Source organism: Vicugna pacos, chromosome 13 (genome assembly GCF_048564905.1).
Source record: "Vicugna pacos chromosome 13, VicPac4, whole genome shotgun sequence".
In the NCBI taxonomy this organism is placed as follows: Eukaryota; Metazoa; Chordata; class Mammalia; order Artiodactyla; family Camelidae; genus Vicugna; species Vicugna pacos.
The window spans coordinates 30,406,815-30,421,575 of NC_132999.1; the positions used below are offsets into that span (position 1 = coordinate 30,406,815).

The window sequence follows — 14,761 nt, forward strand, 5'->3', positions numbered from 1 at the left end:
TGGGCTCTGACTCATTCTTTCACTGATCGTTTCATTTATTGAGCATATATGTGCCAGACTTCTCCCTGACTCATCCTCCTCCAAACTATCAGCATGACCTAACAATTCTGCCTTTTAAGTATCTCCCAAATCTGTCCTCTCCATTCCCAGTGCCACTGCCCCAGTTCAGGTCTTCATCATCTCTCATTAGTCTTTTGCCAAAGCCTCCTAATCTCCTTGCCGCCAATCTGTTTTTCTCTCTGCTTCCAAACCATCCTCCATGCTGCAGTCAGATTCTTCTAGAATTGAAATCTGCCCCTATCACTCCTGTAACAAAATATGCCTCTGTTCCCATCATATTCAGGTTAAAATCTTAACCTTTTAGGAGGCTTTTCTTTCATAACCTTAATTTCTGATTGGTATTAAATCAGTGATGGCCTGAACATGCAAGCTTGGTTTTTTCTCCCTTTAAACAAAATCCTGAGAAAATGCTTCTTGAAGGAAATAACGGTACTTTAATGTGAGTGTAACATATGGAATCCTTTTGGAATCCTCTCTAACTTGATGTTTTTCAAACAACAGGTTGTAATACATTAGTTGGGTTGTGAAATTGATTTAGTAAATCAAGCAGCTTGGGAAAAATGTAAACAGAGTTGCAGAGGCATACCATGGGGTAGTGCAGTTTTGGTTCCAGACCACCGCGATAAAGCGAGTATCACAATAAAGCAAGTCACAGGATTTTTTTGGCTTCCCAGTACATGTAAGAGTTACGTTTACACTGCTCTGTGGTCTATTAAGTGTGCAGTAACCTTATGTCTAAGAAAACAGTGTACATGCCTTAATTTTAAAATGTTGCTAAAAATGCCAAAACAATTATAATAGTATCAATGATCCTCGATCACAGATCACCATAATAAATGTAATAATGAAAAAGTTTTAAATATGTCAAGAATTACCAAACTGTGACACAAAAACTCAAAGTGAGCAAATGCTGTTTCAAAAAATAGTGCTGAGAGACTTGCTCATCACAGAGTTGCCACAAAGCTTTAATTTATAAAACATGCAGTATCTGCAAAGCACAATGAAATGAGGTGTCTCTAAAGTAGATGAACCCACACATACCAATAATCAGCTTCAATAGATACCAATTCATATCTAATCTTATTTTATCCATATTCCTAGCCATGTCCCTCTTGTTATGTTGAAGCAAATTTTATATTTCCTTTGTAAATTTTTCAGTATGTTAAGGATCAGCACTTTAAAAATCATGAAATAGAATTTGTCACTGAATATGGACTGGGTCACAAGATAAAATGTCAAAAATCCACTAATTTTTTAAAACATCTCTTTTCAAGTAAGCAGTGTGGGCCCAAATGTTGTGTGTATCCAGGTTAATAATGTAAAAGATGATCTAATGGAGGGGAAGGTGTGTCTTTGCAGAAAGACCCCACCTATTTTTCTTCCCCGTTCCAATAAGTGTATAGAATGTGTTCAGCTGCCCAAGACCTAAAGGCTTAGCTTCAGCCTCTCCTTTCTGTTTCCTCTGGAGTCAGAACTTGAAAGGACTAAGTTATTTTATGAAAAGGAAAAGAGACAAGTTACTTATTGACACTTATTGAAGACCTCTGAGCCTGGCACCAAGACTCTGAATATAAATAACCCCACTTAATCTTCACAACACTGTAACAGAAACATGAGGTATAGAGAGATGGCAGTGACTTGGCCAAGACCCCCCAACCTATGAGAGAACAAGCCAGCTTCCAGCCCAGGTGTCTCGGCTCTGAGACCTGCTCTTCCAGCACACCAGGCTGCCTTTTGCACCCTTCGCATTAAAGGCAGCCCTTTGAGCTTAAGTGTCAACAGAGGTCAAACACAGGCCCTAAGCAAGAACTGAGGTTCTCAAAGAAAACCCTGATGTATCATAGCTTCCTGAGAAGATTCCTGGCAAATGGTAATTTGCTAGCTGTGTGACTTTGGATAAATCTCTTAACCTCTCTGGTCCTCAGTGGGGATGATAGTTACTTCACAGGGTTGTTGTGAGGATAAAAGATGATGGATATAAAGTCTTCATTGCTGTTACGTGGCAGATATTCACTAAGTAAAAGCTGTCATGTCTGTGTTTGAGAAGACAAAGTAGTAATGCATTTTAGGAAAAATGTCTATATATGGTTAAATTAATGGGAAAACTTCATCTATCTCGAAAGTATATTGATACCAAACATTCCCCGCTGATCCTGGATAAAACTATCACATAGTAGGAGGTACACACAACACACACTATGTGTCCAGCACTGTTCTCTTTTGTTTGCATTAACTCAGTTAGTCCTCACAACAACCCTTGTGATAGGTGGTGGTATCCTCATTTTACAAATGAGAAAACCAAAGCATAGAGAGATTAAGTAACTCACCTAAAGTCACATGCACAAGTCACACCTATAAGGTGGTGAGGCCAAGATTCTAACCCAGGCAGTCTGGCTCCAGAACAAGGGAAAGAAGAAAACCTGCTCTACCTTTGGGGTTGTGAGATTCAAAATATGATAAGCTTAAATGATAAGCTTTGGGAAAGTGGTTTGTAAATGTTGTGTGCATTCTAACTGCTTTGTGTGGCAGGCAGTCCAGGGCTGAGGTTAAGGTACAGCTCAAGTCAGGCTGCTGGGTTGAGTCCTAACTCTGCCACTTGTAACCTTGAGCAGGTTGCTTATCTGCTGCCTCACTTTCTCAACTATAAAAATTGGGTTTGTAAAAGGACATACCTGATAGGATTGTTTTGAGAATGAAATGAGTTGATACATGTGAAGGGTTTAGAATAATGCCTAACAAAGTTCTGAACAAATGATGGTGATGAAGATAAAGACGATGATGATGATGAAGGTGTCAAAGAAAAAGGAGAACAGGAAACAAGCCTTGAAGTTTAAGAATCCTTGGGTTGAATCCCAGTTCCTGATTTGATCTAATTTCTAAACTTCTGACTCAAATATTCTCAAAACAGAGTTGTCTGGATTAGAAGTAGAGTATGTTAAGGCCCTCAGCATAGTGCCTACCACTGAGCAGAAATGATAAATATTAGTTCCTTTTCTCAACATTGAGTAACTCCTATGTGTAACAATGGTGCTGGGCTCCGTGGAAGACACAAATGTGAGACAGTCTCTGTACCTTCAGATAGAGATCTGAAACTAATATGGTCATTGATAGCTAATACAAGGATTAGAAAGTGTGTAGTGCTAAGTGCTGTGAGAGAGACATAAAAATGTAACCTCTGAACAGGGAGATGCCCTCCGTTAGGGAGATGGAGGGCTGCCAGTAGCAAGTGGTGTTGGCTGTGGCCTTGGAGAGTAGGTGGGACTTTAATCTCGCCTGGGATTAGGCTGGGCTCTGGCCCTCTGGGAGACCAGGATTCTGAGGCCCTGTTGTATTCATGCCTGTGAGCCCAAGAGGAAGTTGTCTATCTGCAGTGCCCATTGCTGACAAGCTCTGCAAATCTCTGTGGGCCGAGGGGTTTGGGCCCCTAGGTGCACTGTAACCGGAATTTCCAGATCTGGAAGCTTTAGCTTTGTGGTCAGATAGGCAGCATTCTCAGGCCCTTGTTGCTCTGCCAAGACCATGACATGCATGCTCAGAGAAAAGGGGAAAGGTCACATTTTTTCTGCTGCTTACCAAGGAAAAGTGAGAAACTGCCCAGATGATCCTTGAGGCTTCTGCTCTCTGCTTTGCCCAGGCCTCCCACTCCATGCCCCACCCACCTACAGACCCCAGAAAGGGGGAAAAAGGGAAGCCCCAGATAGGTCTAAGTTCTGGGTAGGAGTATAAGGCTTGGTCTCAGGGAAGTCAGTCAACCCCTCTGAATCTCAGTTTCATCAATAATGGGGGTAAGTAATTAGATGAAGTTAAATGAGAATTTATGCAAAACACCTGGCTTAGGGCTTGGCACATTAGAGTTAGTCACTGTTTATTAGACAGCAGTTTGTGTTGCACAAGTGCCTGGGATACAGACCCTGCCCCAAAGTTGACAGAAACAGTCCCTAAGCCCCCTGCCTCTGCCTTGTATTCAACCCCTATCCTCCCTCACAGAGAGAAGTCTCCAGGGACCTCTGAATCCATCCTTCACACTGGCCTGGGGTGATCCTTCTCAAGTACCTCTGCAAGGGGCTTGCTGGCTCCTTGCCCTTGGTTGAGCCTCCCATGGAAGCCTGCAGGACTGAACTGTCAGAGGCTCATATTGCTCCAGAGCTGATTCTTCTACTTGTTAGCAATTGTTTGAAATAACAATGCACGTGATCAAAAGCAAAACATGGGGTTCCAAAGAAAGTCTGTACTGTAGACAGTTTCATTCTCTGTCCCCCATCTCTCCGCCAGGTGCTGAGAATCACAAGTCTGTGAACAGGGTCATATCCCAGTGCCTTGCCTGGCGAGCAGCCTCCACTCCCAGGCCTACGCAGCGCCTTCCTAGCTTTCCGCTCCCTTGCCTGCCCCTCCTGCTTTGTGCCCTGCACTTGGGGGCAGTCCCGAGCCCCTGACCCCATTCAGGTACTGCCCTGGCAAGGCACGTTCTGCACTTAGACAGGAGGGACGGGCCTAAGTGACACCATTGTCCATCGATATGGACAGGCTCTATAGTGGGAGTGGAGGGCCTTGAGGTGGGTGGTGTCACTGGCCCTGTGTTGCCTTAGACAAAATCCCTGGTCGTCCTGGGTGGGCTTCAATTTCTCCTTGTGACTAATGCGTGGTCTCGACGGCTCTGGTCGATAGCAGTCTTGTCCTGGGACCCCAGGTCAGCTCCTGGGACACCGACGCCCTTCCAGGCAGGGAGGCACCCCGCCGCGAAGGGGCGGAGCCACGGGTTCCGCCCCGCCCACCCCGTCCAGGTGCTGCCGAGGGAGCTGCCGCTACTGCCACCGCCGCCACGAGGGGCCGCCCGCGGCCCCATCCGAGTCCCGCCCGCGTCCATGGCCTTTCTGACCGCCTGGAAGGGGGCGGCCTCCGGGAAAAGCGACCGCAGGTACCAGGCTGGGGCTGGGACGGAGGGGAAGCTGAGGAACAGCCGACGGGAGGGACAGCTGAGGTGGCACAGCTGGAGACAGCAGTCTGCGGGCTGCTGGGTGCGGGATAACGGCCAGAGGGCCCGGGGAGTGGCAGCGCAGCGCTTCTCACCCCTTCCACGTGCCCCCTGCTCGCGTGTCATGGCCCCCAGCAGGGCTGGGCCTGGGGTTAAAGAGATACGCCCCCCTTACCTGGGTCCCAACGGAGCCCCGCTTCCGGTGCCAAAACCAGTGGGCCACCTGCGAAGGCGACTCAGATGAGCTGGACCTCAGGCAGGATGGGAGTCAGGCTTGGGCAGCCACGTCTTTCCTCAGCAGTGCCGCTCACGCTCCTGGTCCCCCCAGGGCTGCATGAGTGGAGACGTGGGCAGCCTGTGTGCCTGCACAGGTGAGAGCTGAGAGCTGACAGTGAGCTCCCCCTCCCCCGAGAGGCGGTCCATGACTGGCGGCAACAGTGTGGAAGGAAATCCTGGGTCCCAGTGCCTGTACATGGTGAAATTAAGTGCACCACAGCTCCTCCAGTGTCAACCCTCTAGAGGTGTCATTGCCTCCTGTATGTCACCTCTAATTCATTTTCTTTACATATTTAAAGCTCACCCTGCTATTCCCTGGAGAAGGGCAATCTAACTGCCCTCCCAGAGCCTCCAACTATGAGCACATCAAACTCGGCAAGCTCCCAACTTCACATCTTCACCCCGGAACCTGTTCCTCCCCCTGTGTCCCCAACTCAATGAATGGCATAGTCATCCACTCAGTTGCCCAAACCCAGAACCTGGGAGTCATCCTTCTCACCTCCCTCCCTCACCTCCACAGTGGTCTCCAAGTTCTGCTGATTAAAGCTGTTCATTCCTCTTGGACTACTGCAACAGCCCCCAACTTCCCCATTTTGTCCAGTCTCCCCCTTCCCATGCATCTGGTTGTTTATCAAGCACAAACCAGACCATGTCATTTTTCTGCTTTAAAACTCTTCTATGGCTCTCTATCACCTAGAGGTTAAAGCTGAAGGCTCTTGAGGGGACAGGCTATGACCTGCCTAGGCCTGTTTCCCATCACTCCCTGACCCTCACTCTGGTCCAACAACAACGGCTGGTTTTATAGGGCTCTCACAATTGTGCCAGGCTGCTCAGGGCTGCCTCTGCCTGAAATGCCATCCTCCACTCCTGATCTTCACCCCGTAAGACTCAACTTTGGGTGACCTCTTTGAGAGAGCTTTTCTGACCCCATCCTTGAGTCAGGTTCAGGGGTTTTCAGGGCTCCAGTATGTTTGCTTCCCTCTCATGGCTCTCATTCAGTCTTTCAACAAACATCGTTGAGCACATACCATGTTCCAGGCATCATACTACATGCTATGGATGTGGCATTACTTCAGACATACAAGTCCTTGCTCTCAGGAGACTATGTTCTAGTGGGAAAGACAGACTAAACAAGTAGGCAAATAAACAAGTAAACACCAGAAACAGTTGCTGTGCAATGCTTAAAACAGAACGATGTGATGGACAGTAAAAGCCATCATGCCCAGAGCATTCCCAGCAGTGAAGGTAGTTCCTATCAAAGCCTGAGGTGTGTCTGAGGCACAGAAAGGTGTGTGAGTGGATGAGGATCACTGCCTGTGGGGATCCAGAGGGCAGGCTGCCCAGAACAGTGCAGAGTTTGGAGTTCATTATGTTGGGAAGCCACTAGAGGGCATTAGGGAGGGGATTTGCCTATTTAAAGATGACCCTGCTACCAAACAAAGAAAGGATTTTGCTGACAACAGACCATTTTTAACACTGGGTCATGGTCACCCCTTTCTGTCTCCCTGCTACATATGGCGGGGACAGGGTTCATCTGCCCCCATGTCCCCAGAGCCCAGGACAGAATGCTTCAGTTTTGATGAAGACATGACGGACTGATTTCTGAGGAGGGTGGGATCCCTTGGTTGGGTGGTGAGGAGTGGCTGTGTCCACATGGATTTCTGGCCGGGCTGCCCTGCCTGTAAGAACCTGGTTGTGCTCCATCCTGTAGGCACCCAGGAGCCTTCTGAGTTTCAAATGCGTGCATTTCACTGATGTCACTTGTGGAGGGAGGCGAGGAGACTGGAAGGGAGCTGGTATGATGATGATCCAGGAGACATGCCGGGGTGTGAATCAGAGAATGGAGGGAATGGGGGATGGAAGCTAAGAAGTAAGAACAGAGGAGTGGGGAATGACAGGCTGGGGGGCGAGACCCAGAGTCATTCATGTTGGGAAGGAGGTGAGAGACAGTGAAGAGGGCAGAGGAAGGGGACTCTGGCCCCCACGTCCTGCACTGGCCTGTGCAAGGGAATGTCTGTGAGGGCCTGAACGAGTCTTAATACTTCAGCTAGAACTTGCTAGACACAAATACCCAGAGAATTCTGACTCCCAGCTGCCATCACAGAGTCTCACACCTGAGGCAACAAACCCAGCCTCCATTCTCTCAGCTCTGGGCCTGTGACTTCTCCACCCTCACCCACCACACTGCCTTGTCTCCCACAGCCTGGCCCAAGGGTGAAGGGCTTCGGAGGGTGCTCAGCGCCTGCTCTGCCACTTACATACCGGCTCACCTGAGCCGTGGGAGCCTCAGTTTACTCAGCTGTGAAATAATAGCTGCTCACTGAGCCGTGGGAAGACCTAGTGAGGCAACACTGGTAAAGGACCTAACAGACAGCCACTAGGGCATATCTGGTGATCAATAAGCATGAATGTGCAGTATGAGGTAATCTTCCTTCTAAGTAAGGTATTTGCATTGAATAGAGGGGATTCAGAAAGGTTGGGGAGCCAGCGGTGGGATTCCAGGCACAGGAGTGGTGAGCCAGGAACTGTCATGAGAAGGAAATCACACCCAAGCATCTTAAGGTGGGGAAGGCCACCTACTCAGCCTACAAACAGGGTCCCTTCCCAGACATACCAGTAACCCCCACTCATGGCTACTTCCTGTAGGAGACAGCACCAGGAACAGAGGAGGAAGTGCAGGCAGGCAGCATGCTTCTGAGGGAGTAATTCAGTGGCAGAGCTGCTGCGGGATGGAGGGGCTGCCCCAAGAACAGAGGGGTCCGGCTGAAGAGGCTGGGGACCTGCTGGGGTTGCTGTCAACAGGGTTCCTGCTCTTGGTTTGAGCCTGAGCTCAAAGAGCTCTCAGATGCCTCCGGGTAGGGAGTTTTGAATTTGGCAATTGGAATCCTTGGGCTGCTATGGGGTCCCTTCCTTGGACCTGGATCTAGACTCAAAGCTAGTGCTGTTTTCACCTCTGTGATTCTCAGATCCTGTGGGTTGAGGCATCTGTGATCACCAGACTCGCGATTTAAAATTCCAAGTTTCTACAGTGCTGAAGCTATGACCCCAGGATTCCAATTTACACCTTGTTGCTGAGGGCAGCTGCACAGGGTGGAAAGGGCTCTGGTGTGGGAGGCACATCCCCAATCCCTGGTGAGGACACCACAGAAAATCTCCAAGTAACCTTTGTCCCCATTGATTAGTTTTGGAGGGATTCTGATTTGGGACATTTTTGGTCCCTTTCTTGAGGTCAATGGGAAATAGAGTATTTAGGCTGCAATTTCAGATTGCTGCCTGCCACATTTCCTGAAATATCTTAAAATCTCTGGCTCTAGTTACTTGAGTTGCTTGTATCCTTCCTCTGAAAATTTCTGCTTCTCAGCTCACCTTCTGTCTGCAGTCAGCTCCATTCTCTCCTAATGAGCACCATTCTCAGCTTACCTACTTCTCCCCTCAGTGTAAGGCACGGCTGCCAGCAGCTTCCAAGCTCACGTCCTGGGACAGTAAGAGAAAGCAGTGAAAAAGTTCTCTGGAGCCACATAGGTTGCTTTTGAATCCTGACTCTGGGACTTTCCAGCATTGTGACCTTGGACAGGTTATTTAACCTCTCTGTGCCTCAGTTTCCTTATCTGTAAAGTGAGGGTAATGGTAGGACTTGCCTCACAAGATTGTTGTAAGGATGGCATGAATTAGTTTATGTAAAGCATAGAAAACTGTCCTTGACGCATAGTCAGTGCTATACCCAGCAGTGTTACTGATTATCATGATCAGTCTCCCCAGGCCAGAAGAGGAAGGGGCTTCTCCATCAGCTCCAGTATGATAAAGCTCTGGGAAATATTCTGATTGGCCCTTCCTTAACCAATTACTGTGTCCTAAGAGGTGGGACCAGGAAGAGGATGCACCTCCCATTCAGTCCATGGGGCTGGGGAGGACAGAAGAAAGTTCTTTAAAAATAAGCGTGTATTTGTTGGGGGGTGGGGGGTGTGGCATATATGTGGTTACGTAGCAGACCTTAAAATAAAGCCATAGCTTCATGAATTATGATTTCCTTGGAGCACCCCTGTATCTGTCTCAGTCTTCCAGCTGTTGTCTACACCTAGGGAGTTGGGAACTAGTCCCTTGTCAACCCTTCTAGAGGCCTGTGCCACCCACCACCCTCCTGCGATGGTGGCTTCCCCATTCTCTCATGGAGGCTGTGCAAGACACACCTATCGTTATCTGTCATCCTGTATATTTCACAGAGATGGGTTCTTCACTTTATCACCACCCCATCCCCAGGTGGGATAGACCCTTCCCATAACTCGCCACCACTTGACTAGGACCAGGCTATAAATTTTAAGAGCACCTTAGGAAGCAAGGAATGAGCAACAGCATTATGATCCCTGGGGCTCCTCTCCGAGTCCCTTAGCCATCCTGGAAGGAGCCTTCCTGCAAAACCTCCATTCTGTATGTCTTCCAGCATCTTCTTTCCCAGGAGAGAGGAGGAAATGTCTGGCTTATCCCAGGACAACCAAGCCCTTCTTTCCTTTTCCAAGATCAGCCCTTTCCCAGTTGAACAGCAGTGCAGAAACCTACTGCTCTAGGTAAAATCCTTCCCCCAGCCTACTAACTGGCTGGTTATAGTGTTACTCCAAAAGGTAAAGACCCTGGTTCTTGTCATACCCGAAAGAAAAGTTTGCAGCTGGGAGATGGTGCATTGTGTGGCGAAAGATTTTAAAAGATTTATTTAAAAGGAAAGAAAAAGTTTAGCCCCAAGGAATTCAGGCAGGCTGATCCAAAGGGAGGAAAGCTGGGGCTTTTGTCTCCCCTTCTCTTATACCCTCACTTAGAGGTGGTCTTTTGATTGATTGATGGCTTTTGTCCCTGGAATACTTAGTCATGTTTGGGCCCTTTGGGCATGTCCTTACCCAAGGTGTATACAGAAAAACCCACAGGGGTGGGGGGGGCAAGAACCTAAACGCAATGTTAATTATAATACAATGAACATTGTTCGTGCCTGTCAAGTCCTTTCAGGGTTTTAACCAGTTTCTTGCTGGCTCTCATTTAGAAGAAATACAGTCTCTTTATGCTGGAGGCGGGCATAATGCCATCTTCCGGACCATCCTCCCTCTCTTGCACCTATCTGCCCAGTGCCCCCGCTTGTCTAATTACCTAACAATAGTATAACCAGGACAATTACATTAGGACTTATGACATCAGGCACCTGTCCAGGTAGACCTGGGCCAGGTCTATTCCTTTCAACTCCCTTTTCCCCCATGGTATGAAGTCTGTCCCTGCTTGTTCCCTCCCACAGTCTCAGGTGTCCCCCTTACTCCCTGGCAGAGTTGGCCCTGGCAAGTACCCACACCCTGCAAAAATTCGTCTTCAGCTGAGAAACACTCTCCCTCAAATAGAGCATCTAAGTGTCAGATTAAAGTGACTATGTTGTCTTTCCAAGAAAATGGATGTGTGGGGACTTCCCTTACACCTAGGCGACTGAAGGGCACACCCAAGCACTGTCCTATGCACAGGCAAAGAGGGATGGCGGCTGCCTAGGTTCAGTGCACAGCACTGCACTCAAATCGGCACCCTCCTCCTCCTTCACTCACCACTGCTCCCTCCAGCCCCCGCTTCTCTTCCCAGACACCCTCTGAACTCGGCCCCTGACTATAGAACACCCCATCCCCTGCCACTCTGCTGCCTCAGTGATCGTCACCTTCAGTGCACCACAACTCTGACCAGGGAGGGTCTTGCTGTCTCCAATTCTAATAGATGTAGAAACTGAGGCCTCCTCATACTTTCTCAAATGCATAGACATTGGGGTTTTCTTTTTAGTACTAGACTATAATTCTATATTCTACTTTCTTCACATTTTCCTACCTTTTCAAAAACTCATTCATGCAACAAACATTTATTGAGCACCTACTGTGTGCTAGGCACTGTTCTGGGCACCAGAAATACATTAGAGAACAAAGCCAAACAAACAAACAAACCTCTTCCCTTGTGAAGCATAGAATTTAATAGGGAGAGACAGACTAAATGAATAAACAAAATATACAGGATGTCAGATAACAAGTGCTATGGAAAAATAATGCAGGGCGAAGGAACTGGGAGTATTATGGCAAGGGTTTCATTTTAAGTAAAATGGTCAGGGAAGGCCTCAGGGAGAAGGTGACATCTGAGCTGAGACCTGAAGGAGGTGAGGGAGGGAAGAGCATTCCAGGCACTGGGAACAGCAAGTGCAAAGGGCCCAAGGTGGAAGCGTGCCTGGCACATTCAGAGGAGAGCAAGGAAGCGAGTGTAGCTGAATAAGAGAGTAAGGGGAGATGATATCAGACAGACAGATGGGCGCACAGGCCATTCAGGGCCTCATGGCTACGTGAAGACTTCAATTTGTGCGCTGAGCAACATGGGGAGCCTTGCAGGGTTTTGAACAGAAGAGTGACATGATCTAATCAAGTGGGTCTGGTGCTGAGAGAAGAGGAGACAATAGGGGGACAAGGGTAGGAGCAGAGAAACCAGTCAGAAGACAATGTAGTAATCCAGGCAAATAAATTCTCTATAAACACAATTTAAACATCTTCATAACAGTTCACTCTACAAATTCACTACAATTCATTGAACTAATTCCTTATCAATGGGCATTTAGGTTATTTCCAGCTGTATATTTTAGAAAAGACTATGATGAACATCCTTATGTCATAACTGATTGTGTCTGTGTCTGTGATTATTTCTTCAGACGCATTTGTTGCCCAGGTGTTACTGGATCATCTTTCTAAAGCTTTCAGCCCATAATTCCAGTTACCCTTCAGAAAAGATGGTGCCACTTTCTACTCCCACTGGCAGTGAGTGAAGTAGCACGTTTGCCTGAGGACATGTAGTAGGTGTCCAGTGGGTGCTGCTCTGTCCTTGTGGTCCTGGCCAGATCTGGGTGCCCATCGTAGGGGAAATCCTTCTCCGGACAACCCTGCATGGTTCCAAAGCTCTTTGGGGTCTATTAGCTTATTTAATGCTCATGACAATCCTGTTATCCCTGCTTTATGAGTGAGGAAACTAAAGCTCAAAGAATAATGGTAAGGCCCCATTCCAAGTGCTTTATGTATATGTGTGTGTGTGTGTGTGTGTGTGTGTAAAATCTCATTTAATCCTTGCAACAACCTAGTGAGGTTGGTGTCATCAGCATCCCTATTTCAGAGATGAAGTCACTGGTCCAGAGTGTCAGAACAAGGTATAAGCCCTGGCTTGCAAACCTGCTCTCTGAACCACTCCCTGCCCTGCCTCAAGGTAGTAGGGTGACTTGCTTGGGCTGTGGGGCCAGGAGTCCTGCCAGATCTTCCTGGCTCTGCAGCTCAATTTCTAACCTCTGACAGGATAGCTAGCATTCAATGCCAGAAACCCCTCATCTGCATTCTGCATCTTCAAAATTATTCTTGGTCCCCTGTGCCTGACTGGGGCTCCTTCTTTAGACCCACCCACCCTTGGCAGCTTCTGGAGACCAGACTTTAGTAAAAGAGCTTAGATCCCACAACTGAGAACATCAGAGCAGGGAGGGCCCTTGACCTCCTGATCCAATCTTCTCTCCCCCTTATATTTGGTGGGAAGAGAGAAACTAAGGGCCAGAGTGGGGCAGTAACTTGCCCAAGGTTACACAGCTAGTGGAGGCCAGAGTCCATGGCGAGGAAGGGGGCCGGCCCAAGAATCAGGCCTCTTCAGGGAAAACTGAAGAACTGTGGCTGCCGCAGCCCTCTTCCAGGGCCCTTTGTGGATCCTGTTTACTTGTGAATTATTAACGAACCCAAGCCTGTAACCTGCTAGGTGGGGCTCACTCCCTTTAAGAAAACCTGCATTCTAGTCCCTAGCTCAGCTGGGCTGAGAGGGCTCTAGAGTCCAAGGGGGGCAGTTCTGGGCTGTGGAGACAGTGGAGGTGGGGGTGCTTCATGCCAGGGAAAGGCCTGGGTGAAGACATTGAGAAAGGGGCTGAGAATAGGGAAGGGAACACAGGGTCACCCATGTAATGCTCAGTAAGCCTACCAGCCTCCCTGAGAGGTTGGCACTATTGTCCCAGGACTACAGAGATTCAGAGAGGCAGGGGCAGAGCTGACTTCACAGCTTAAGCTCTTTCTACAGTGGCATCACTTTTCACATGCTCACTCCCCTATTTCTGTGACCCCCCCCCCCATTTCCATACATTTTTTGTACAGGATAGAGAGTTGAAACCTGGTTTAAGATATGGCTAGACCTGAGTCCAAGTCACACTTGGTCCAAGCCTTGGTTTTCTTGTTGAAGATGGGAGATAAAGCTACAATGGAGCTTTCTGGAGCATTCCGAGGTGGTTTCACTAAACAAATACTTATTGAAGTCCTTCTTAAGCTGAGAGATGGTATTGGCAAAACCAGTCTATGGAGGTCCCCAGGGCCTCTGAGAAGTGCAGTGAGCCCAGTGGCTTGTTCTGAAAGGTTGAGGAGAAAGTGAGAGAGGAAAGCAGGCCTGGAATCTCCCAGGTACAAAGCACCAGGAAACAGGTCCCTGGCAAGGGAGGGAAGAACTCAGGATGCTCTCCTGGTCCCCAGGGCTTGGCTGTCAGCTTGAGGTGGGAATGCGCAGGAGACCTGAGCAGGGTCAACTGGATTGGGAGGCAGAAATAATGGTGATTCACAGGCTCCCCAGGGTTGGGGCTGGGCTGGAGCTCCTGGAGGCTGGGAACTGCCCAGGTGGAACCCTCCTGCGGGGCGGGCCACTCTGATGCTCTGATTCACCAGATGAGTGGTTCCATCATCACTGCCACTGTTGTGGTGTGGGCAGAGATCCAGCTCTGAAGGCAGAGCTGAGCCTCAGTTTTCATCTGTAAAATGGGGAGAATAATAGCATCTACCTTAGCACCACCAGCACCATCATCAGAGCACTTACAAAGTACTGTGCTACACGCCAGGCACTATCCTGGGCGTTTTACACACACGAACTCTTAATCCTCACAATGACCCTTTGAAGCAGGCAGTATTTCCCTTTTACTGATGAGGAAACTGAGGTTCAGAGAGGTGGCTCAAAGTGTGCATTAAGTGAGCTAATCCATATTATACACTTACATGTATAATGGGTGTATAATGGCACATAATAAGCCTTTGATGAACATCAGTCATTATTATAATCACTACCTCGGAGGAAAATGGTAAAGGGCTAGGCCCAGTGTTAATGTTTGGTGATTAGTCAGGCACTGACACAGAGGTGTCTGATCAGGCCCTGCCCTGTAGAGGCTCCCAGTCTGATGCAGAGACAGTCACATACAAACCTCACTCCATCCCCACCAAACACTGCGAGTGTTAGCCCAGGGTGATTAGGGGAGGTTAGAGCAGGATGTGCACAGGAAGCCCCTGACCCAGCCAGGGAGAAAGGACTTCCTGGAAAAGGCAGCATCTGACCTGAAACTTTCAGGGCAAGCAGGAGCTTTGGCACATGTCAGGTTTTTAGTAAATGTTGGTCGAATACAGTAAAGATCTA

General features: G+C 48.4%; 1 protein-coding gene across 4 annotated transcripts in view; it reads left to right on the plus strand.

Annotated features, from left to right (window-relative positions):
- Window positions 1-4,853: 4,853 nt before the first annotated feature.
- Window positions 4,854-14,761, plus strand: part of TTC39A (tetratricopeptide repeat domain 39A) — a 59,837-nt gene continuing 49,929 nt past the window's right edge. For all 4 annotated transcript variants that reach the window (XR_012079119.1, XR_012079118.1, XM_072974466.1 and 1 more), the window contains exon 1: window positions 4,854-4,975. Coding sequence is in view for 2 of the 4 variants with exons in the window: in XM_072974466.1 (XP_072830567.1) it covers window positions 4,923-4,975 (53 nt within the window). In the remaining 2 variants the exon portion in view is untranslated. The remainder of the gene's footprint in view (window positions 4,976-14,761) is intronic.